Here is a 24,191-nt window from a genome sequence, read left to right as displayed (position 1 = left end):
TGGAGTCTGCCTCCACCACATCAGTCTAAGATACAACGTGTGTGTGAATGTGTGTATGTGGTGTGTTTACCTATTTGTACCTGCAAGACCGAGCTGTTAGCTCTTGGACACAGCCTTTCTAACCTTCGGAAGCTAACACACTGATTATCGACCTATTTTCTCAATAAAAGATCGACCATATATATATTTCTCTCTCACACATACACACAATATTCAACCCATTCTCCTGTTTATATAGTAGCTATTGTAACGGTTATCAATAGCCACGAATTCGTACGTACTTAGCTTTTAGATAGTAGTATACTGACTAGTAAGGAACTCTTTTTAAAATAAATGAAACTAAAACACAAACTTAAATATTCCTAAACCTAGTATAGCGCAAATATGTACAATATTAGGCCTCGGATATCGTGTATTAGGACTAGGGAAGTTAAAGTTAGTTTAGTTTGTCAGAGCAACACAAATAAAAAATAGCTTTCCGGTTTATCAACTCAATTGTTCAGATTTATACGTTCTAATTTCATTGTACGTCGGTATATATACTATGGTCCTCATCGTTACTATAAGTACTACCAAAACAGGAAGCTAGGCTGCAATACGCAGCCAGCAATAACTGTCTAAACCCACAGGTGAAATATTTACTGCTAGGTGAAAAAAGGCATCAGGTGAAATAAACTGAGCCGAATTGCTTCTGTCGTCTCAGTTGGGAATCAAATCCAGGCCCCGTGTATGTGTTTGTGTGTAAAGTTATAAACCATTTACACAACCCCCCCCCCCCCCCCACAACTGCAAATGATTTACAAGTTACTCTTCTTGCTCCCCTGTCACTGTGTATGATTTAGTGTTTTGATGATTAAAGCAGGTGGATTGTTGATAGTGGATATTGAGCTGATGGATTATTGATGGACTGTTGATGTTGAGTTGATGGATGGACTGTTGATGTTGAGTTGATGGATTGACTATTGATGTTGAGTTGATGGATGGACTATTAGTTGATAGAATCGGTGGAATATTGTTAGTGATAGAATCGATGGAATATTGTTAGTGGATAGAGTTGGTGCATAAGTATACATTTTGTTGATCTTGTATAAACGTACTGTATTTTTCTTATACAATAATCTCTCTTATTTAGGTCCGGGATGCTTATCTGGAACCATAGACATTATTTGAAACTCCGTACATCTAAACGTAATTTGCCCTTAAAATTTAGTGATATAATGTGGGGATGCTTTCCTACAAAAATTAAATTATATCTAAAATACGTGAAATATAACGAGTGGCACATAGTACTATTACAAAAAAATGCCCTTGTAAAAATGCCCTAGATACAGCAGCGGGCGTCCAGGAAGGACCGTCTGCGGCATTTCATATTTCGAGGAAACTGTTCTGCTGTTTCCTTGAATAACTGGTTCTGTAGGTAAGAACGACACCTTTGAACTCTCACAAGGCTCTTTCTTTACCTACGTAAATAATAGCAGTGTTTTATGCTTAACCGTTAAGAAGATAGCAGGGAATATTTACGTGATTTCATGGCCAAAACATTCAGCATTTTCTCAATTTAAACAAAAATCGTGAGTCTGCCTTTCATAACTTATGAAGGACTTAATGGGGAGGGGGGGGGGGACACATTTTTCATAACTTCTGAAGGGCTTAATGAGGTGGTGGACACATTTTTCATAACTTCTGAAGCACTTATTGAGGGGGTGGACACATTTTTCATAACTTCTGAAGCACTTAATCGGGGGAGGACACATATACCACTTGCTGTTATATTGTCAACGTTCTTAATGACTGTTCTACCAGTTGTTGGGGCCAGACCGAGAGCTGGTGGGGACACGGCGCGCCAACCATTCACCAGCACAGGCGGATTGAACACTCAGTTTCACGTTTAAACTGATAGTTTTCTATGGTTCGCTTTGGATACGAGACGCCACTATCACTTGATGAACACGTTACACTCGTGTGTGCTGGGAGCTGGTAAGGTCCTACAGCCGTAACCGTACATTAATTGTGAACGTCACATGGGACTGAACGTCCACAATGGCGACGTAAACACAGGAAGATCAGGACTCAGATTCACGAAAGCACTTACGCAAACACTTACGAACCTGTACATCTTTTCTCAATCTTTGGCGGCTTTGTTTCCAATTATTAAACAGTTAATGAGCTCCGAACCACCAGGAGGCTGTTTATAACAATAACAACAGTCGAATGGGAAGTTTTCATGCTTGTAAACTGTTTAATAAATGTAACCAAAGCCGTCAAAGATTGAGGAAAGATGTACACGTTCGTAAGTGCTTGCGTAAGTGCTTTCATGAATCTGGCCCCAGGTCGCTTAAAGTACGTCGCCGCCTCTGCTGGGTCTACTCCTTATCAAAGCGGAGTAAAAGTTTTCTATTGTTATTATTATTATTAATATTATTATTATTATTATTATGTAAAATACTTAATAAATAATAATAATTAATTACCTAAAACTGACGTAAATTAGATTTAAGCTTTTTAAATCGAAAATTTATCATTAAAAATGCATTCTACAAAGTTTTAAAGGTTATGAACTGAAATGCTGTCTCTGAGTCTTAACTTCAAAATCCACCTGGTTGAGGGATGTCATTGGCGGCGTGTGCAGCATTATTTATTGATGAGTCTAGTTATGAGGCAGTAGTAAAAGATCACATAAAGGTGCAGAGACAAAGGGTTACGCAAAGGATTCAGAAACTGGTAAATGTTTATTTACACAAGAGGGTTCAGAAGCAGACGACTTCTGCCGACCAGCTGATCCACACACAGCTGTCTTGCGACCACACGGGGTACCTTCTCTGCAGCAAGGTAGCCCTGAACATTTTAGTTTGGGGTGAACTAGTTCCACACACACCCGGTTCTCACTGCATAAGTAACTAGATTCATTCAGTTGCACCTTGTGCAATGACAAATATGAATGGGAGGCTAGGGCATCCCTAGCCTCCCATTGCAAGTTTTGCAACTTGTCCTGGAACAAAGTCAAGTGTGCGACACACACTCGATCCCTAAAACTGGCCCACTGTCTCACAGCGTCTGCAAATTATTCTCAAGCCTAGCCTCTCCCACTAGTAATTCCCACAGTGTATAATGGTCAATGTACCGCCCACAGGATGGGTATGGGGTGCATAATAAAGAAAGAAAAAGGTAACTCAAGACAACTCAACTCATCACGTCTTATAACTAAATTGCAGAGATGAGAAACACAGAAACACAGCATATATAACAAATCGAATAATGAAAAGAACAATACACGCTAGGATAATAGCCTCTGCCACAAATTTTAAATTAACTGACTTTAGCTTCATAAATTTAAAATCTTCACAGTACTTATCAAGCACTCTCTTGGACTGTCACAAAAACAAGGAATGAGGCTGCCCTCAAATAATAATACTCCAGAAGCTTGCTCCTCACTTGGCATGAACTTTAAATCAAACCTGCAATTTGCCATAAATGAATAATAATAATAATAATAATAATAATAATAATAATGCACCATCAAACATATGCGCAAATAAGTCACTATCCAATAAAATATTAATACACAAACCTTAAACTATTCTAGAGAACTCTACTACTTCAAAAGAGAATGGGGCGGGAAATGTTTAATAACCAAACAGGTGTCGTCGCTGGCGAGGGGGAATATCGTATCTGTTCCCCCCCACCCGGTCCCGAGGCCCGTGTTACTGCTGCGCTCACTGGCGCGGACCTTCCTTGCAAGCTTGGTTATACGGGCTCACCATAGCCCGTGCTACTTGGCACTTTTTGTTCCGGGTAGCGAATCTTTAACAACAACAACAACATTGCAAGCTTGGAGTAATCCAGGATACTTGCCGATGACTCTAGGTGCACTAGCGACGCGGTCAGTGACCCCAGGCCACACACCGTGCCTGGTCACTGGAGTATGTTGAGTGGCTCGCCCTGAGACTACCACTATTATCACTTCACTGGAACCGTTCCTGTTCGCTCTTGGGCTACTGCACTACACATTATGCAATTGCAAATGTCAGTGGAGAAAAACAGTTGGCACCTCACTGCTCAGACGAAATGTCCCCTGGTGCAGTAGACACCCACACTGCACTACTTTGCTCGCACTCTCACAGGGTCATCACAACTGCAGGATGATCTTGCATACTTCGTCTCGCTGAACTGCTCACAACAGTATCTAACACAGGTATCTAACACATGAGAATCAATACTGGGCCTGCAGGGACAGCGGCCACCACCATCTGCAGGTTTAGTTTCATGTTATTATACAGAGAGGGTGAAGATGATGGGGGAAGGTGGAGAAGGATGAGAGTAAATAGAGAAGAGTGAGGAGAGGAGAAGGATGTGAAGGAGGAGAGAAGAATGATGAAAAGGACGAGGAGAGTAGGAGAAGGATAAAGAGAGGAAGAGAAAGTAAGTGAGGAGAATGAGATGAGGAAGATAGAAAATAAATTTTCATTTTTATTAACATTAATAATTATTACTTTATTGATAAAGTATTACTACATTATTGATAAAGTAATCATAACAATAATAATATCACGAAGTATTCGTGTTACTTCGGAAAATAATAAGTCAAACTAAGAACCACACCACGTGGATGACATCATTAGTACCCCTCCTACCCTCCCCCCTTTTCCCTCTTTTGACCCCTAACCACTCCCCACCCTCTCAGTGTCTCCTCCTCCTCCCCCTCCAACCCTCTCCAACCCCCCAACCATCACCACCAACATCACCCATCACTCGATACAGGAAACCTGCCAGAAAGCTGGAAAGTAGCCAAGACCGTGTCATTAAACAAGAAGGGAGACAGACAGGAGTCACTAACTTACCATACGAGTGGTATACAGACAGGTGCAAACACAGATCCCAAAATATGTGCCACAGAGACACTTAAATAATACAATTTTAAAATCAGTGTCAGTGTATTGAACAAATGGAATGCATTAAGAAGGGGAGTGTCAAAGGTAGACTCTGCACACAGTGTCAAATTAGATATGAGATTTTTAAATTGGGAACCTGCGCACCAGTTGACTGAAGGTTCAGAGGCGGGGCCACAGAGTTAAAGCTCAGTCCTACAAAAGCTTGGTGATTCATTTTGATAATTAATTATTCAGTCTCCGCGAGCGCAATTAGGTCCATGAGCCAAACCCAAGCCCGTTAATAATTCATTCAAAATGGTTTCCGTTACTCCCCCCCCCCCCCAAGATGACCTTACAGCCCCTCACCCCCTCTCATCACCCCTCCCCCCCCCCTTTCCCCTTCCCTGCACCCTCTCACCCCCCCTTTCCCCTCGTCTGTGACTTAGGTTCTCTTCCCTATAGTCCCCGTGTACCTGCTCTTGCCTCACCTAGGTAGGCAAGAGATGGAAACCCCGCCCCACAGTACATAATTCCCAGATGAAATACTGACCAGAAATCCTTCCCCCAATAATTGGCAAAATTGAGTATGTATGTGTGTGTATAGTTGTATGTATGCATGTGTATACGGGTATAGGTGTATGTGTGAATAACTCAATAAATAATAATAATAATAATAATAAAGAGCCTTAAACAGAACATGTGTGGAAGCATCGGAGTGTTTATATATGAATGCTACACAGTATTCATCTATAGACATCCAGATATGGTGAAACACATGTGGAGAACCTCTCACTCACTCACTCCCTGACAAGAGGGAGCCAGCTTAGCTTGCTCTCATCGCTTGCGTAACTGCTTCGTGAATCTGGCCCCAGGCTCGTCTTCCTTTACGCTTTGGCCACCTTGCCTACTGGGGGGGAAAAGGGGTAATAGATACGTATTGATTTTCTCCGGGAAAATTGTCTTGACACATTGTTAGGGGTTTTGTTGACATTAAGTCGTCATGGGAACACAGCTTCCCGCCCGCCCTTCAGGGAGCCGCCATCTCTCTCTCCTGGCACATTATTGACGGTAACCCGGGACAGGGGCGGTAAAGAGGCAAGTCTAAGGGTTCGATACCCCAGAGGTAGAAGAGAAGGGAAGGGAAGGGAACTATTAGAATACAGCCCCAAGCCATTACGACTATATAGCACTGGATATGCTGGTTAGCATTGTAAATTTGTGGCCACGTCTGCGGTAGAAAATAATAAAAATAAAAAAAAAGCTGGATAAAGATATAGAACTCGATAAGGATTAGGGATATAGACGGAAGTATAATGGATTTATGGAAGTAGATGGAGATAGAAGGGTGGATAGAGGTGGAAGAAGGGTGAAAGGAGGGATAGAGATGGGAAGGTAAAGCATACGGGGTAAGAGAGAATGGATAGACATGGAAAGTGAGGAATAGAGAAGGAGAAGGAGAGGGTGGCCAGATTGGAAACTGGAGAGAGAGAGAAAGAAAGAGAGAGGGAGAGATGTAAGGGTGAAAGAGAGAACGGCCAAATGAAAGGAAGATGGCTGTTGCCTGTTCACGGATGACGGGGGAACTGACTCTTGCCTGGATGTAGATTCAGCTACTGGGAACAAAAAGTTGCAAGTAGCACGGGCTATGGTGAGCCCCTAGTGGACTTACCTGGCACAGGAGCGGGGCTGTAACTTGCCTGGCAACAGATGGTGAGTAAATACTTCTAGGTGACTTGGCGAAGGACAGGTGTAATTAAGGAGGAGATAAATTACCTGAGGAATAATCTTAATTATGCCAGGTAAGTTTATATTTATATAAGCACCACACAATGTGACCTCTCGCTTATTTATTATATATATATATATATATATATATATATATATATATATATATATATATATATATATATATATATATATATAACTGAAAACTCACACCCCAGAAGTGACTCGAACCCATACTCCCAGGAGCAACGCAACTGGTATGTACAAGACGCCTTAATCCACTTGACCATCACGACCGGACATAATGAGGTGATAGCCGAGGCTATTTGAACCACCCCACCGCCGGCACTCGGATAGTAATCTTGGGCATAGCATTTTACCAAATCACCTCATTCAAAATGCTATGCCCAAGATTACTATCCGAGTGCCGGCGGTGGGGTGGTTCAAATAGCCTCGGCTATCACCTCATTATGTCCGGTCGTGATGGTCAAGTGGATTAAGGCGTCTTGTACATACCAGTTGCGTTGCTCCTGGGAGTATGGGTTCGAGTCACTTCTGGGGTGTGAGTTTTCAGTTGCATATTGTCCTGGGGACCATTCAGGCTTGTTCGCATATATATATATATATATATATATATATATATATATATATATATATATATATATATATATATATATATATATATATATATATATATATAATAAATCTTTGGAGCAGGACAGGGGGATCGAACTAGCGTTATGTAAAGTTTACAAATCGTGGTCCATGGGTTAAGGCTGGCGTCTGGGGTGACACGGGACCTGCCAGTTCGATCCCGCCGTCCCGCTACAAATATTTTCAATATATACACTGCTCGCGTTTTTATATTTAGGTTAAACTACGATTATTCCAAAATATTACCAGAAGTAGGTTGTGAATGGCTACAAAGAATGCCACAGGTACCTTATATCTCCACGCTAAAGTGTTGGAACAGAAACTAGTAGCTCTAGTATTATTGGAACAAGGAACAAGTTCCAATAATATTGGAACATTGGAACAAGGTATAGTGTTGACGTCCAACACGGCTATATCTGTAGTATTTATGCTGCTTTCTTAAATGAAAAGACTTTCATTTTGGTCGACGTCGGCGACGTGTTTACCTCCACCCTGGAGTCAACTGGTGTTTGCCAAGGTAGATACACATGTTTGGTCACACACGCCAGACCAACTACCAGGATTATCAAGAATCTGTGAACTTATTAATGAATTTCTCCCTCTGCTGGACACTGAACTGTGGCTAAGGTCATTTTAATAAAGCAACTGTCTTTATTTGGTCTCCAACCCTCGCCCAGTGGTGGCGGAGCGGCGGCCTCGGCCCCGTCACACTTGTGGACATTTACACTTATAATTTACATGAGTAAATAGGAAGAGCCTGTTTGGCCTGCTGTTGTAGGGTGATGATACGGTAACTGTCACTATTGACTTAGTTCTGGTTGTTGGCTCTCAGCTTCAGTTCTTATGTTGACCCGACTCTCAGCTTCAGCTCTTATGTTGACCCGGCTCTCAGCTTCAGCTCTTATGTTGACCCGACTCTCAGCTTCAGCTCTTATGTTGACCCGACTCTCAGCTTCAGCTCTTATGTTGTCCCGACTCTCAGCTTCAGCTCTTATGTTGACCCGACTCTCAGCTTCAGCTCTTAAGTCCCGACTCTCAGCTTCAGCTCTTAAGTCCCGACTCTCAGCTTCAGCTCTTAAGTCCCGACTCTCAGCTTCAGCTCTTCTGTCCCGCCTCTCAGCTTTCAATTGATGACTGAACGTCGAGCACTGTAGTGCAGTGCTCAACGTCCTCGACTCACAATCGGGGATCGCGGGTTCGATCCCCAGGCGGGATAGAAATAGGAGGTAGATAACCTGGAGTTAGGCAACTGTTGTGGGTTGTATCCGTAGGGGGAAGGTCGACCTAGCGGGAGACCCAGACACTTGTGTCACTCCCCCGCGATGAGTAACGCTGCCCAGTCAACTCTCCCGTCAGGGGCAAGCTTCAATAAATTTCAAATGAGAGGTCATGAGGGCCGGTGAGGCGGGGCAGAGCGTGAGATCATGAGGGTCGGTGAGGCGGGGCAGGGCGTGAGGTCATGAGGGCCGGTGAGGCGGGGCAGGGCGTGAGGTCATGAGGGCCGGTGAGGCGGGGCAGGGCGTGAGGTCATGAGGGCCGGTGAGGCGGGGCAGGGCGTGAGGTCATGAGGGCCGGTGAGGCGGGGCAGAGCGTGAAGTCATGAGGGCCGGTGAGGCGGGGCAGAGCGTGAGGTCATGAGGGCCGGTGAGGCGGGGCAGGGCGTGAGGTCATGAGGGCCGGTGAGGCGGGGCAGAGCGTGAGGTCATGAGGACTTGAGCGGGTCGTAAAGATGGCCGCCTGACGCAAGACTCACTCGCCGGGTACCAGACCCGCTACTTATCTCCCGGGAAGCCCTCGTCTTAATGGTGCGGCGTTAACCCAACACTGTCCCGAGACCAGCTTCTGGGCTGCCTAGATACATAAGTATATATATATATATATATATATATATATATATATATATATATATATAGAAATAGGAAAGGGAGGTGAACGTTTCGGCAGATCAAAACCGGTGTCAACACCAGCCAGACTAAGAGAAAGAAAGGAAGGATGGAGGCCAATAACTGGAACCTGACCACCCATCCCCCAGGGAAAGAATTACCCACAATCAGGTATAGATTAACTTAGAATAGTCAGAAGGATTAAGCAGTCTGAGAATAAACATGAAAGAATAAACAAAAGCCTCATTAAACAAACACATAATATATGATTATAATATGATTATGAGACATTGTAACTCTCCCTATCAAAGTTTTACCTTAAAGTGTTGTCCAATATTGTAACTTATAGTTTACCTTACTGTGGGTGTTACATTACGTTATGTTACGAGGATGGTAACGAAGTTTACCAGCCTCGAGGTAAACTCAGGAGCTGGAGCCCCTAGGGGCAATTCGTTGTTGCCTTCAACCTCGGTCTGACAGTTCCTGCGACGGCGCTGGAACCAATCGCATTGACGTTTCCCCTTTATTAGAAACGTTTGGCGCCGTGGAGAGGGGGGGGGGGGGACTTGCTGCATGGGTGACAGCTTCTTCCCCGTATCTACCTACCGTGGCTTTGCGCCCTGGAGAGGTCACTTCTGACCGACAACCAGAGCGTAACTCCATAGTCTCCTGAGACTGATGGATGCCTATTACTAGTCCATCGTTAAGTTCTGCTGTCACTACTGCTACGTGTGGGAGGATGCAGCTAGCTGTACGTGACCCATTGACCCTATCACAGCTGGCCATGAAGGACTAGTAGGCTGGACAACAAGAGATAGACCTACTTTCTGGCCGTAGTCGATGAAAGCACGGCTATTCCTGATTCCTATTCTCCTCCTGTTCCATCTCTCTATTCCTCCTGCTTCCTATTCTCTTCCTCTTACTCCTCCTCCTCTTGCTCTCGCTTCCCCTCCTTCTCCCTCTACTCCTCCTTCACCCTCTACTCCTGGCCTATTTCCCCACAAGGGACCTGTGGGTGTGTGTGTGGGAGAGGGGTGAGGCGCCGGTGACCAGTATGAGGCTGCACCCTCTAGGGCGCCTCACCTCGTCCCTCTGCCTGTATTGTGTCTGTGACCCGCTCCTCCTACGGTCTCCACCTCCTTCATCATCGTCCACTTTTCCCGCCTCAGCGCGGGCGTGTCAGTGCCACCCATCACTGAAACCTTTCTGTTTATTGCGTCGTTACGGTATTTTTTGGCGCCTTATACACAAATGTTTTCATTGAAAGAATATAATTTTGTTGGTAAATGCTGTCATCAGAGACAACAATGGAGCAACAAAAACAGCCAATATTGCAATATTCCAGAGTGAATAGTTGGGGTCTTGGATATAGCAAAGGTAAATCAAAATACAATGTATCAGTATATAAGCCGCCCACGCGAGGAGTGGGAGGTGGCTGGGTGGAGTTCAGGGCTGCATGACCTCTCCAGGGCAGGACCCGTCGAGGTAGGGTCTCCCCAGGGCAGGACCCGTCGAGGTAGGGTCTCCCCAGGACAGGACCTATCGAGGTAGGGTCTCCAAGGGGCAGGGTGGGGTGGCAAGTCTGCCCGGGACAGGACTTGTCAAGGTGACTGCGACTTGGAAAACCCGATCAGAGAAAGAGACCCGCGTCTAGAGCGACACAATGGTTATCAATAAAGGTTACGGGGAAAAAAAGTTTGTAATGAAGAAATTTAGCGTATCCTAGTGCTAATAACTATGCTCACAACCTATATTGGTCGAGTGTTTGGTAATTAATGTAATAGGTGGAACGTGGATGGTGCTTAAAACTCACAGCTCCGAACGGAGGTCGATCTTGGTGGCCGTGACTACCTAGGAGCTTATCTACAAAAGTATTATAAGAAGGCCAGGTAGTAAATCATTATTGTTTACAGATGAGGTAGACCAGCGGAGCCACCCTGTTACCTGGGGGGGTAGAAATAGCCTAAGCTACTCTATCCCTTTGAGATGTATTTCTTTCTTATCTCAATAAACATACTTGAACTTGAACTTGAACCTTGTCACCTCCCATAAAATGGACTTGCCCTGAGGGCGTCTGGTAATTAGGATATTAGTTACTCACAAACTGGTTACAGGTATCCTAGCGTGATATAATTAATAATTGATGATAATAAGCAAGTTGAAAGGCCCTTGGTTGTGTCATATTTCACAGAATTTCTTTACAAACAGATCCTTCTGAGGCAGCGTGGGGGTGGCAAGTTCACCCAGAGAAGGGCTATTAAAAAAAATAAAAGTCCCAGGGTTGCCAGATCCAAATTGCTGAAAGTAGCGAGCTGATGGTCTAAAAGTAGCAAATTTGTAATAAGAGTAGCCCAATTTTTTATTTATTTTTATACGGGTTTCAAAGTAATATATTTTTATATAATTGATAAATTTCTAGATAACTTTCTCTCCTTAATGTAGATCTGTGAAACGAGCTGTAGCTTTTGGGATGAAGTATTAATGACAATTAAGATTAGAAAATCTATCGCCCCAGGGGAGGATTACCTTTCCTTGTGGATTTGTTCCTTGCGGTTATTGTTTCTTTGGAAGGTTCTTAGGATCAACGTCCCCAGGGGGCGGCCTCCTGCGGTAAGTGGTCTAGTCAATCAGGCTGTTGGACTTGGCTGTGAGTTGTACACATTACATTATAAAAGCATAAATAATCATTGAGTTTAACATAAATAGCCCAAATTAGCCCAACTTACTTTTTAAATTAGCCCATAAAGTCGCAAGTAGCGAAATTAAACATTTGGGAGCGTAAGGCTCTCAAAGGTAGCCCAATTCGCTACGTGTAGCCCAATCTGGCAACGCTGTTTTAAAGACAGATCTACCAACGTGGTGTGGCAGGTTCGTATCAGGGCAGAGCAGCGTTGCCAACCCAACCCAAAATAAGGAGGTGTGGCAGGTCCTCCCAGAGTAGTGATGTAGCAGCTACGACAATGTATTCCGTGCAGTAAACTGAACACATGGTAATCATCTTCGTGGCTTATGTGCTTTACTTTAACAATAAAACAGAGAAATATATATACACTCTGTATGGGTCTACTCTAATATGCGAGATGTTAACTCGCTTATCTCCTCGCCAGAGAACTGTTGGCCGGCCACGCTGGCTGACCTCTCAGGGGAGGTCTTTTCAAATTAAAAAATTCAATACATACAAAGTGTGATATAAACATTGATGGATTTATAGATAGAGCTAGTACATACAATGCCTAAAGCCACTATTACGTAAAGCGTTTGGGGCAGTGTTCTCGTGTTCTGTAGCATCGCTGACTGACCCAGCACGGGCTCGGGACATCAGACGTGTATTAACCTGGTTGTGCTTGTGGGGGTTGAGCTCTGCTCTTTCGACCGGCCTCTCAACTGTCAATCATCTGTTATTAACTATTAATTTTTTCCACCTTCCCCCCCCCCCCAGGAAGCAGCCCTAACAGCTGTATAACTCCCGGGGACCTATTTACTGCTAGATAACAGGGGCATAAGGGTGAAAAAACTCTGCCCATTTTGTTTCTGCCATCACCGAGGATCGAACCCGGACCCTAGGATTACGAGTTCAAAGCGCTGTCCACTCAGCTATCAGGCCCCTACGTGTGTATTGTAGGAGGGGGGGGGGTGTTGCCGGTCATAATGGCGCCCACAGAGACTGTCCAACATTTATGATAAGACTTGCAAGCGCAGATAAGGTAACTATCAGGAGAACGCGCTAAGCCAGTAGGAGTATAAAGCCCATGGAAGGACCATTAGGACAGGATAAGCGCTAGGCTTTGAGTATGGAGTGAAGAAACAGTACCCAACCACTTGAACTATCGGGATTCGAACGCCGACCCTGAAATAAACAATATCTGTTACAACACATTATAGCTTACTATTCTATAGTTTAAGTCTTACCCCTTGTAAGGGCACTGGTTTACCTATCTCGATTACGTTCTCAGTTCTATAATTTTATAGAGGACCTGAGAAACAAGGCACAACTAAACTAAAATTTTCATAGGCCTAATATAGAACATATATATGTACTAAACAAAGTCAAATATTGCGTGTGGTAGGCCTAGGACAAGTTAGGCTAGGTTTTGGTTATTTTGTTTCACTTTTTGTTTGACGCTCTAAATTTCCAACAGTTGCAAAACATGAACATTTTATTGGGTACCACTTCATCTTTTGTACACTCCAACCACACTAACAATAGGTTCTTTATCACTTTATTTTGATGGAATTAACAAATTCCTAGTACTAGTAACAAAGAACAAACTCATAGTTTTTGTAAAAATATAAAATGGAAACTATAGAGGTACGGCAGAAGGCAAAACCGAGGGAGATGCATACAGGTTACATCCCGCCAAACACACGCCGAAACTACGACGTTGGTACAACGTTCGAAGAAGTTTTAACTCCTAACTAGTTATAACAATCAATATAGCAAGTTGTAACAACGCTCTAATACGTCATAAACACGTTAAGCCAAGATGTAACAACTTTATTACAAGTTGTAACAAGCGGAAAATAGACAGTTTCGGTTTGTGTTTCCAGGGATACAGGCGACATTAATCATATTTCTGTATTGTGTACGTTTTGTAACCCATACCCTGTGTTCCTTCTCCACGGTAGTGGCCGTCCCTGAAGCCAGACAAGAAAAGAACATAAAAACAACTATAATTGCAAGAAAACAACAAAATAACAAGCAATCATCCTTCGAGTGGACCTTGCCTGACCTGAGAGGCGCGTGCTCGGGCGGCCTTTAATGAGGATGAGAAGAGTAGGACCAGCTGGAGAGAGAGAGAGAGAGACCGGCTCATGTGTCCTGTCACGCCTTCAATAGCCTCACGCAGGGAGGGGGGAATGTGGGATGGACAAGGTCTATTGTGGTCAAGGTATCCCTCCACCTTCACAACCACCATACCTCTGTTCCTCGTTAATCCCTTTATGCATACCTCTCCTGGAAGATTCTTAACAACCGTACAGGCTTTTTTTTTCCCTTCTCTGAATGCTAATACTAGGGATAACTGTTGAACGATAGGTTGATGATGTACTCACCAACCAGTGAATGATTTTTTAGTGTGTCACCGCTCCGGTCTCTAGTTAAATCTAGTCTAGATCCTGTCTAGTTACGCTATTTACATACAAAATAAAGGACGTCATAACCTAACTTAGCATATTTTTTGCATTTGGTTCGATAACATTCTTAAAACATTTAAGTATGAAGGAAAAATAGACTAGATTACAACCCTACCAGATAACACAACTCGGCCTAACCTAATGAACCCCAACCCAAGCCAATCTAACGTAACTTAACCTAACTCAACTCAACCCAAGCCTAGTTTAACCCAACTCAACCTAGTTTGATTTAACTTAACCTAGTGTTGCCAAACATAGCCTAATAGTGTGAATTAACCGTGAAAAACGAGAAGTATGACGGTGAACTATGACCGACCGGTTCTCGAATACCTTCAGAAAACAATAGTTGAAACCTGTCAAGAAATTTGACTCCTTGAGCCGTTGGTGGGTGTGCTCGAGGGAGGAATCCATTTCCCCCGTGTTGGCAGGTCCTATTTACACCAAAATATTTACACTTATGTCTGTCCAACCCATTTCCAAAATTGTATATATTCCCTTTATTGATGCCGTGCATTTCTTTGAACACTTGGGTCACAACCCTCTTCACTCTATACCTATTAAGAGAGAAGTTGACTTTAGTTGTAAGGAAAAATATCTGACACTGGGGATTAACTTTCTCATAGGTCTTTGTGTTTTCATGGTAATTTATGCTAATTCCGTATTATTGTGACCAAAACTGCGCCAAACAAAACCAGCGAGGGGCCCAACCAGGATAAGGTAACAATGTGTGTAGCCTAACGCTAATGTTTCTGTTATTAATGCGTGTAGATTGTAAGACTGATGTTGGCCTACACTCTCTTGGTGTAACTGTTGACCAGACCACACACTAGAAGTTGAAGGGACGACGACGTTTCGGTCTGTCCTGGACCATTCTCAAGTCGATTGGTGTAACTGCTTGTACTCGTGCAATGTACTTCTGGTTTCAGGTATTTATAAATAATTATTTTCAAGTCCTTTATGCAGAATGCGTTCCTTCCGCTGGATATATATTATTTGTTATTGATCCGCTATAAATATATATAATTATAAATATTTTATAAATTAAATATTTTATATGTATCATATATATTATATATAATACTCATTTAGGGGATATAATATTATAATGATATACTTAACGTAATTACGTACAATTTGTCAAACTTTATTTTAAAATTTTTCCGACATAAAATGAACAAATATATTTGCGATGCTTTACACTAGAGACAATACTCCCTTACACTTACAATACTCCCTTTGGGAGCCGGTCGGCCGAGCGGATAGCACACTGGACTTGTGATCCTGTGGTCCTGGGTTCGATCCCAGGCGCCGGCGAGAAACACTGGGCAGAGTTTCTTTCATCCTATGCCCCTGTTACCTAGCAGTAAAATAGGTACCTGGGTGTTAGTCAGCTGTCACGGGCTGCTTCCTGGGGTGGAAGCCTGGTCGAGGACCGGGCCACGGGGACACTAAAGCCCCGAAATCATCTCAAGATAAGATACACATAATAAACCTATATGAAACTGTAATTGAAAGTTATAATTAATTAGTCACAGTAACTATTTGAACTTCCTAGTAACAAATAACTTATTAAACAAGAAAAAAAAGTATTCTTCGTATACATAGATAAGATGTACGCGTCTGACATTAGTTAAAGGGCAATTTTGGACTTTAAAATATCACTTACCGGCATTTTAAAGTCAACACTGTTCGTGAGATATGCAGCTTGTAAAAAAACTTACTAACTCATTTAACCATATATAGCTATTGTTAAAGTCAAATTAGTCCTACTTTAATAGTCCACCTTCATATTCCTGTATTTATAATTTTATGTAGACTGGTTTTTAATCGTTGTGTAAAACTAAGCACGCAGCCACCTATTGCCTCAATCGGCAATAAGCTGTGGAATACTTTACTTATCACAGGCGTCTAGAGTATTTATTTTTGTTAAGACACATGAGTAAAAAGTAGATATAGTAAAATATCAGATTTCATGGAGTTGAAGGAGTATGAGAGGAAGCGAGCGGCTGGCTGGCCCGTCGAGGTCTCTCCTCCACCAATCATCTCTCGCGCCAAACCTCAGCGGGCGGAGCTTACATGCATTCACTCGTTCCAGATATCTCCTCTCTATTCTATTAGAATTTATTACAAAAATATGAATTTGTTTCACGTTTCCTTGACTTGAACATTTGTAATATATTTATATGTATTTTATGTAGCGAAAAAATGAATGATTCAGTGTTAGTAATACTTGGTTGAGTGAAATATAGCTGACCGGTGATGCTAGCGACTGAGCCTCCTAGGAGCTGGCGGCGGGAAGGGACGAAGTTGGAGCGTTTTCTTCAGTAATGACGGAAGGTCTGTGACGAGGGGTCTGTGACCGCTGTGCTTGAGACCTGAGTTGTGCTAGTGAGGACCACCTGTTGCTTTATGTTAGTGGAGTGTTGCAGTTCGTTGCACCTAATATATCCGTGATAACTATCCTCTATACCCACCTGGATAAGTTGCTCGAATCTTGTCGCTAGATAAAGAAGGTGAAGAAACAGTGATTAGTAAGAAGAGGCGAAGACAGCCTGCCAGTTCTTGGAAGATATTGTTAAGTTGGGGTGATTGGTGATGTGTCGCTTGGTGCTGTGCTAGTGACACCTCTCTTTGGAATACCACTACCACCACCACCACCGACACAACATGGCCACGCTCCTACTACTGCTAATAGGTGAGTTAACGTCTTGGTGTGTGGACCAACTTGCTAACTAACTACAGGGTAGTTAAGACGCTGGGTAAGGGTCTAATGACTACACTCAAGAGGTTTATACACTAAATGCTTAGCTTGTTAACCGGAGTTACTAGTCTTAGGTGCCAAGGTGCCACTGTAGGTGACCCCACCTGACCTGACCTGTGCCTTGGGGAGCAATATACGTCTCTGCATTGAACGAAATTTCGAAATTGTTAGCAATGGTTCATTAACTTTAATTTTAATTAGTTCATGACGGCATTTTCACCTTATAACATTGGCCAAGTCCAGTAGAACTACTCTTGGTGAAAAGGGGCGACTCTTGACCCCTTATCCATTAGGTACACTCAAGTGTACTTTTAAAAAAGTTAGTTTTACGTGTTTTATGAGAAGTTGGATTGTTTTAAACTGTTGCTGTATCTAGAGAACTAATCTTTGGCAGAAATGACGTTGAATCCTTTTAAAAGGTGTGACAAGGGTGTTGGGGTGAGTCAGCGCCTTACCTGTGTTGCAACTCCACGCTCACGCGCCTTCCTGGTAGTGTGCTCCCACATGCTCCGCCTCCGCCCACATGCTGCTGCTGCTGCTGCTCCTCCACCCACATGCTGCTGCTGCTCCTCCTCCGCCCACATGCTGCTGCTCCTCCTCCGCCCACATGCTGCTGCTGCTCCTCCGCTCACATGCTGCTGCTGCTGCTCCTCCTCCGCCCACATGCTGCTGCTCCTCCTCCGCCCACATGCTGCTGCTCCTCCTCCGCCCACATGCTGCTGCTCCTCCTCCGCCCACATGCTGCTGCTCCTCCTCCACCCACATGCTGCTGCTGCTGCTCCTCCGCCCACATGCTGCTGCTCCTCCTCCGCCCACATGCTGCTGCTCCTCCTCCGCCCACATGCTGCTGCTCCTCCTCCACCCACATGCTGCTGCTGCTGCTCCTCCGCCCACATGCTGCTGCTCCTCCTCCGCCCACATGCTGCTGCTCCTCCTCCGCCCACATGCTGCTGCTGCTGCTCCTCCGCCCACATGCTGCTGCTGCTGCTCCTCCTCCGCCCACATGCTGCTGCTGCTGCTCCTCCTCCGCCCACATGCTGCTGCTGCTGCTGCTCCTCCTCCGCCCACATGCTGCTGCTGCTGCTGCTCCTCCTCCGCCCACATGCTGCTGCTGCTGCTCCGCCCACATGCTGCTGCTGCTCCTCCGCCCACATGCTGCTGCTGCTCCTCCGCCCACATGCTGCTGCTGCTCCTCCTCCGCCCACTTGCTGCTGCTCCTCCTCCACCCACTTGCTGCTGCTGCTGCTCCTCCTCCACCCACTTGCTGCTGCTCCTCCTCCACCCACTTGCTGCTGCTCCTCCTCCACCCACTTGCTGCTGCTGCTGCTCCTCCTCCACCCACTTGCTGCTGCTCCTCCTCCACCCACTTGCTGCTGCTGCTGCTCCTCCTCCACCCACTTGCTCCTACGCCCACTTCTTTGGACAATTTTTTCGGGCACTTTGTGGCTTGAGAGTATTAACCAAGTATTAACAAAGGGTTAAGGTCGGCTCTAATATTTGCTACATTAAATGAAGCCGTAAGTCATTGCCAAGTTGTGTAGGTTGCAATACTGGTAAGGCAATGTATAACAAATGTACTATATCAGTGTAATTCGTAAGTGGGCATGATGAGAAGCACGCAATGTTCTGGCTGATGCATGTATCTCACGTGCTGTGGACTCTTGATTTACTTCTCTTAATTTTTAGGCGAGAACCGTGAGGTGCTCATACTGCCATGCTATTCTTTGCATATGTCTGCATTCATTTTTCGCCAACCAAGTAAGTAAGTAATTATCAAAAGAAGGCACCAAACCGGGAAGGCTATGTAGCGCCATCAAATACGCAAAATAATCAGAGGGCGCTAAATATCACCAAGGATTTCGCCAACCAAACTTCATAGTAGATCAAGCTTCATTTGATTGCATAAAACAGTAGTCTGATTACAAAAATTAATTTAATGGAAACTTTCTAGTTTAGGGGCACTCTGTATTGGCCTAGAAACCTAAAATTTAGCAGTACACTTTTTTAACCTCGTTTTCTTTCAGCTTCCAATGGGAAGAAATTATCTACATGTTATAGATTCAGCTACTTGGAACAAGTTCCAAGTAGCACGGGCTATGGTGAGCCCGTAACTTACCTGGCACAGGAGCGGCGCTCTATCTGCACGAGTAACTTCTGTATTTAAGTGATCAACCAACAGAATAATTTAAAGTTTGGTATAAAGTTTCCAAACTAAGGTTTTTAATATTAATAAACTGTTCCGTTGAGTTTAATTTGCTTGGTTTCAATAAAATACAATTTGGGTAAACGATACTACTAAGTATGTGGTATTGGCCTACGTTAAACTTGTTCTAAATTTTATGGTGGTGGGCGTGGAGATATGAACAAAGCGAAGTTACTCACTCTAGTATCCAAAAATGAGAGAGATTACATATGACGTCATCAATTTTGCACATCTTTCCATGCTATATTTAAGAATGGGTCAGGATAGGGTGGGGTCGGGATAGTTTGAAGTGCTGTGAAGACTTAAAACGGCATAACCTTTGACCCCCCACACTTTATTTGCATAATTATAAAACGTGTGTAATAAATATCTTGACCCCTTTGAATGTCGTTGGCGTATAACGCCCCTTTCCCTCCCCCCAGTTGCTACTGATCCAATTACACTACGTGATATTTACTAGTTTGTACCATTGAAGTAGTGGATACGATTTGTTAGAATTAGGTTGAGGCATATGACTATAGGCATACTTAAGTTTTAAATCCCTTTAATAGTTTTAATTTGATGAACGGGTAAGTGTACACAGTACTTACCGGATTTTCTATTTTCATTTAAGTAGGCCTAACTTTCATGCTGTCACTAACCTAAAGAATAATTCTTACTTCTGGAGATTATCGCCTCTTATCATTCAAGACGTGCAGTTTGGTCACCATATGAAGCAAGTGTCAAATGAAATCTCGTGTAAGATTAAAGAAGTAGGCATGCATTACTTTTCCGAGCGCATCTGTTAAGGAATCAAAGTATACGTACCATATTGCGTTGGTATATCACTCGCCACTATATTGGCATATATCGTGGCACCGGTTTCGTATTGGCCACTTGTATTCACCTAGTTGTGCTTGGGGGGGCATGAGCTCGACTCTTTCGGCCCGCCTCAACTGTCAATCAACTGTTATTAACTACTAATCCCCCCCCCCCCACACACACATGGGTTCAGGGAGGGTAAATCTTGCCTTACAGGCTTGATAGAATTCTACGATCAGGTGACACAGATTAAGCAAGGAGGAGAGGGCTGGGCGGACTGCATTTTCTTGGATTGTCGGAAAGCCTTTGACACAGTACCGCATAAGAGGCTGGTACATAAGTTGGAGAGACAGGCAGGTGTAGCTGGTAAGGTGCTCCAGTGGATAAGGGAGTATCTAAGCAATAGGAAGCAGAGTTACGGTGAGGGGTGAGACCTCCGATTGGCGTGAAGTCACCAGTGGAGTCCCACAGGGATCTGTACTTGGTCCTATCTTGTTTCTGATATATGTAAATGATCTCCCGGAGGGTATCGATTCATTTCTCTCAATGTTTGCGGACGATGCTAAAATTATGAGAAGGATTAAAACAGAAGAGGACTGTTTGAGAATTCAAGAAGACCTAGACAAGCTGAAGGAATGGTCGAACAAATGGTTGTTAGAGTTTAACCCAACCAAATGTAATGTAATGAAGATAGGTGTAGGGAGCAGGAGGCCAGATACAAGGTATCATCTGGGAGAGGAAATTCTTCAGGAGTCAAGAGAAGGAAAAAGACTTGGGTGTTGATATCACGCCAGACCTGTCTCCTGCAGCACATATCAAGCGGATAAAATCAGCAGCATATGCCAGGCTGGCCAGCATACGAACGGCATTCAGAAACATGTGTAAAGAATCATTCAGAACTTTGTATACCACATATGTCAGGCCAATCCTGGAGTATGCAGCCCCAGCATGGAGTCCATATCTAGTCAAGGATAAGACTAAACTGGAAAAGGTTCAAAGGTTTGCCATCAGACTAGTACCCGAGCTGAGAGGTATGACCTACGAGGAGAGACTACGGGAATTAAACCTCACTTCGCTGGAAGACAGAAGAGTTAGGGGGGACATGATCACCACATTCAAGATTCTGAAGGGAATTGATAGGGTAGATAAAAACAGTCTATTTAACACAAGGGGAACACGCACAAGGGGACACAGGTGGAAACTGAGTGCCCAAATGAGCCACAGAGATATTAGAAAGAACTTTAAAAAAGTTTCAGAGTGGTTGACAAATGGAATGCATTAGGGGGTGATGTGGTGGAGGCTGACTCCATACACAGTTTCAAATGTAGATATGACAGAGCCCGATAGGCTCAGGAATCTGTACACCCGTTGATTGACGGTTGAGAGGCGGGACCAAAGAGCCAGAGCTCAACCCCCGCAAACACAACTAGGTGAGTACACACACTTCCCATCAGGAAGCAACCCGTAACAGCTGTCTAACTCCCAGGTACCTATTTACTGCTAGGTAACAGGTGCATCAGGGTGAAAGAAACTGTCCATTATTTCTCGCCGGCGCCGGGAATCTAACCCGGGCCACAGGATTAAGTGTCCAGCGTGCTGTCCACTAGGCTAGTCACAGAACTAAGAGGCATGAGTTAAGAGGAAAGGCTGCGTGAAGTGCACCTCGCGACACTGGAAGACAGAAGAGTAAGGGGAGACATGATCACTACCTACAAAATACTCGGAGGAATTGATAGGATAGATAAAGATAAACTGTTTAACACGGGTGGTACGCGAACAAGGGGACTCAAATGAGCCACAGGGACGTTAGAAAGAACTTTCAGTGTCAGGGTAGTTAACAAGTGGAATGCATTAGGCAGTGATGTGGTGGAGGCTGACTTCATACAGTTTCAAATGAGGACATGATAGAGCCCAGTAGGCTCAGGAATCTGTACACCAGTTGATTGACAGTTGAGGCGGAACCAAAGAGCCAGAGCTCAACCCCCGCTAGCACAAATAGGTGAATACAGTCACCGGCGCCTTATATGCTGTCTGTTACATGCTTTGTCTGAAAGGTGGTGTCTAAACACTACTTTTCTATTGCATGTGTAACTGAAATGTTGAAGCAAAATATATTAGGCCTAGCATAGACAGTTTATCCTTCCACTTAGCCTAATGTACAAATTTCATTTCATTGTGCACCTATAATTAGGAGCATTCTGAGTATTCTCATCACACATCCGGGGGTGAGTCAGACCCGCATCCTTCAGTGGGTTACTCACCTGGTGCGGGGGGTGTGGGTCTGAAAGTTGCAGTTCTGGGAAGGTCTACTGGGCGACATAAAGGGCCAGAAATAAGTAACTATGCGAAACACAGACGGCAAGGGATAGCAGCTTTAACATTTTGTAAAATTTATAGCATATGAAATAATACTAATAATTCTAGACGGAGTACTGTATCTCTAAAGACTAGTTTAAAACAAAGGAGTGCAAGTCTTATCGCTCACGGGCGTCGCTCACACCTGGTAGATTCAATACAGTACTTGGTTTTAAAAATTATATGCTGATATAAGACGACTTCACTCTTAATGTAACTACCAAGGGTTAAAATAGTTATTCAATCTGAATGTGCGTTTGCCAGTGTGCTGAAAAAGCACATGCTGAAGCTAACAGATAATTAAGATTAATTTTGACTTAAATGGAATGATATATTTTAATAAGTTGAGGGATAATTAATTTCCAATATCGAAAGTTCCCATATTCCCACTTATATGAGGGGGAAAGGGGGGGGTTACACTTGTATAATGCTGACTCCATGTTTGAGAGTTGACATGATAATTGCCTAGGGAGTGCTAGAGAATTAAATAGTAGCCACTACAGGTAGTTATGCAGTAAACCTGTATGTGCTGCTACTGTACATGCAGTACTTTGACACCACAAGCTGCCTGGCCGAAGGGCAAGGCAGCGTGTGGTGTGAAGACTGGTGTAACTGGGACTGAAATTGGGCATGCAATAAACATGCAATAAGCATGCAATAATTAGTAAATGCAGATTAATCCGCCATGATCGACGCAAGATGTTAAAATTTTTTAAATGTTCATAAATGCTCTGTAATCTTCGTCCATAGCGTCCAAATTTAAATGGTATTAAATCATTGATCTATTCAATATCGAAACGCGTGTAGTATAATAATCAATCTTTAGAAATGAACGAATTTTGTATAGACTTTATTGCTTTCAAATTAAAATTAAACATCATCTCATGCACAGTGGTAGACTTCAATAATCATCTATGCAAGCAATATATCTTAGTCGCAGGCTTAAATAACACGCACGCCTAATAAGCCTGATATACATTTGGGTGGAATATATTTGAGTAAAGTACAGGTACTGTATTAATATTGACTGGTTGATCCTGAAAGTAAGATAATGGTGAGGGGTGGGGGTTATTTCCCAGAATGTTGTCATAATGTTTAGATTTTTCTAAACAAAATCGTATTTTATAATTATACATTGTGCAATGTCAATGGTAGGCTATTCATTTGCAGTTGACATAAGCTAAAAAAAAAAGTAGCATAAATTTTGAAGTTCGCAAACCATTGATAGTCTCTGGTGGTTACTAGGTCTGTGGTGTTAATTTCCATCTCATAACTGTCTTTGGTTGTACGCACGCAGTTTACCTTGACCGTTCCCACACTTGCGCGTGATTACCTACTTTCAGAGCTTTTAACTTTGCATCAGCTGTAAAAAGGTTCTCGCTTCCCACAACGTATACTTCCACACGTGGTATGGTGCATCAAATTCTATTTTGAATGTTGGTGTATAAATGGCTAGGTGGATTTGACTAAACCTTGATTTCATAAAATGCTGTAAACTAGATTGTTTAGCATTTTGGTGAGTGGGTTTAAGTTTAAAAGTGTGGCGGCAGAGGGCTTCTTACTTCGATATTAGCTTATGATCTAGACACTACAATATTTTCAGACGAAGACATAACAAAAGAAAAATTCGTAAAGGAATTTTTTCATTGAAAGGTTGATAAAACTTCATGGTCAGACTCTGGGAACACGTACCACCTAGGACAAGCTCTATAGCTTACTGTACTTTTCCAGCGATGTTGTAGTCTTCGTGGTGTAAAGATTGTAGTGTTGAAAAGCCAGCAGGTTTTTTTTTGGTAGGGTGTTGAACG

General features: G+C 43.5%; 1 protein-coding gene across 2 annotated transcripts in view; it reads left to right on the top strand.

Moving 5' to 3' along the window:
• The first annotated feature begins 16,586 nt into the window (after positions 1–16,586).
• ed (echinoid) overlaps positions 16,587–24,191 on the top strand; it is a 127,890-nt gene continuing 120,285 nt past the window's right edge. For both annotated transcript variants that reach the window (XM_045741709.2, XM_045741708.2), the window contains exon 1: positions 16,587–16,958. In XM_045741709.2, coding sequence (XP_045597665.1) covers positions 16,931–16,958 — 28 coding nt within the window. In that variant the 5' untranslated portion in view covers positions 16,587–16,930. The remainder of the gene's footprint in view (positions 16,959–24,191) is intronic.

The sequence above is a fragment of the Procambarus clarkii genome, chromosome 40, assembly GCF_040958095.1.
Source record: "Procambarus clarkii isolate CNS0578487 chromosome 40, FALCON_Pclarkii_2.0, whole genome shotgun sequence".
In the NCBI taxonomy this organism is placed as follows: Eukaryota; Metazoa; Arthropoda; class Malacostraca; order Decapoda; family Cambaridae; genus Procambarus; species Procambarus clarkii.
The sequence above is the reverse complement of the archived record's forward strand: the minus strand, read 5'-3'. Positions and strand labels throughout refer to the sequence as shown.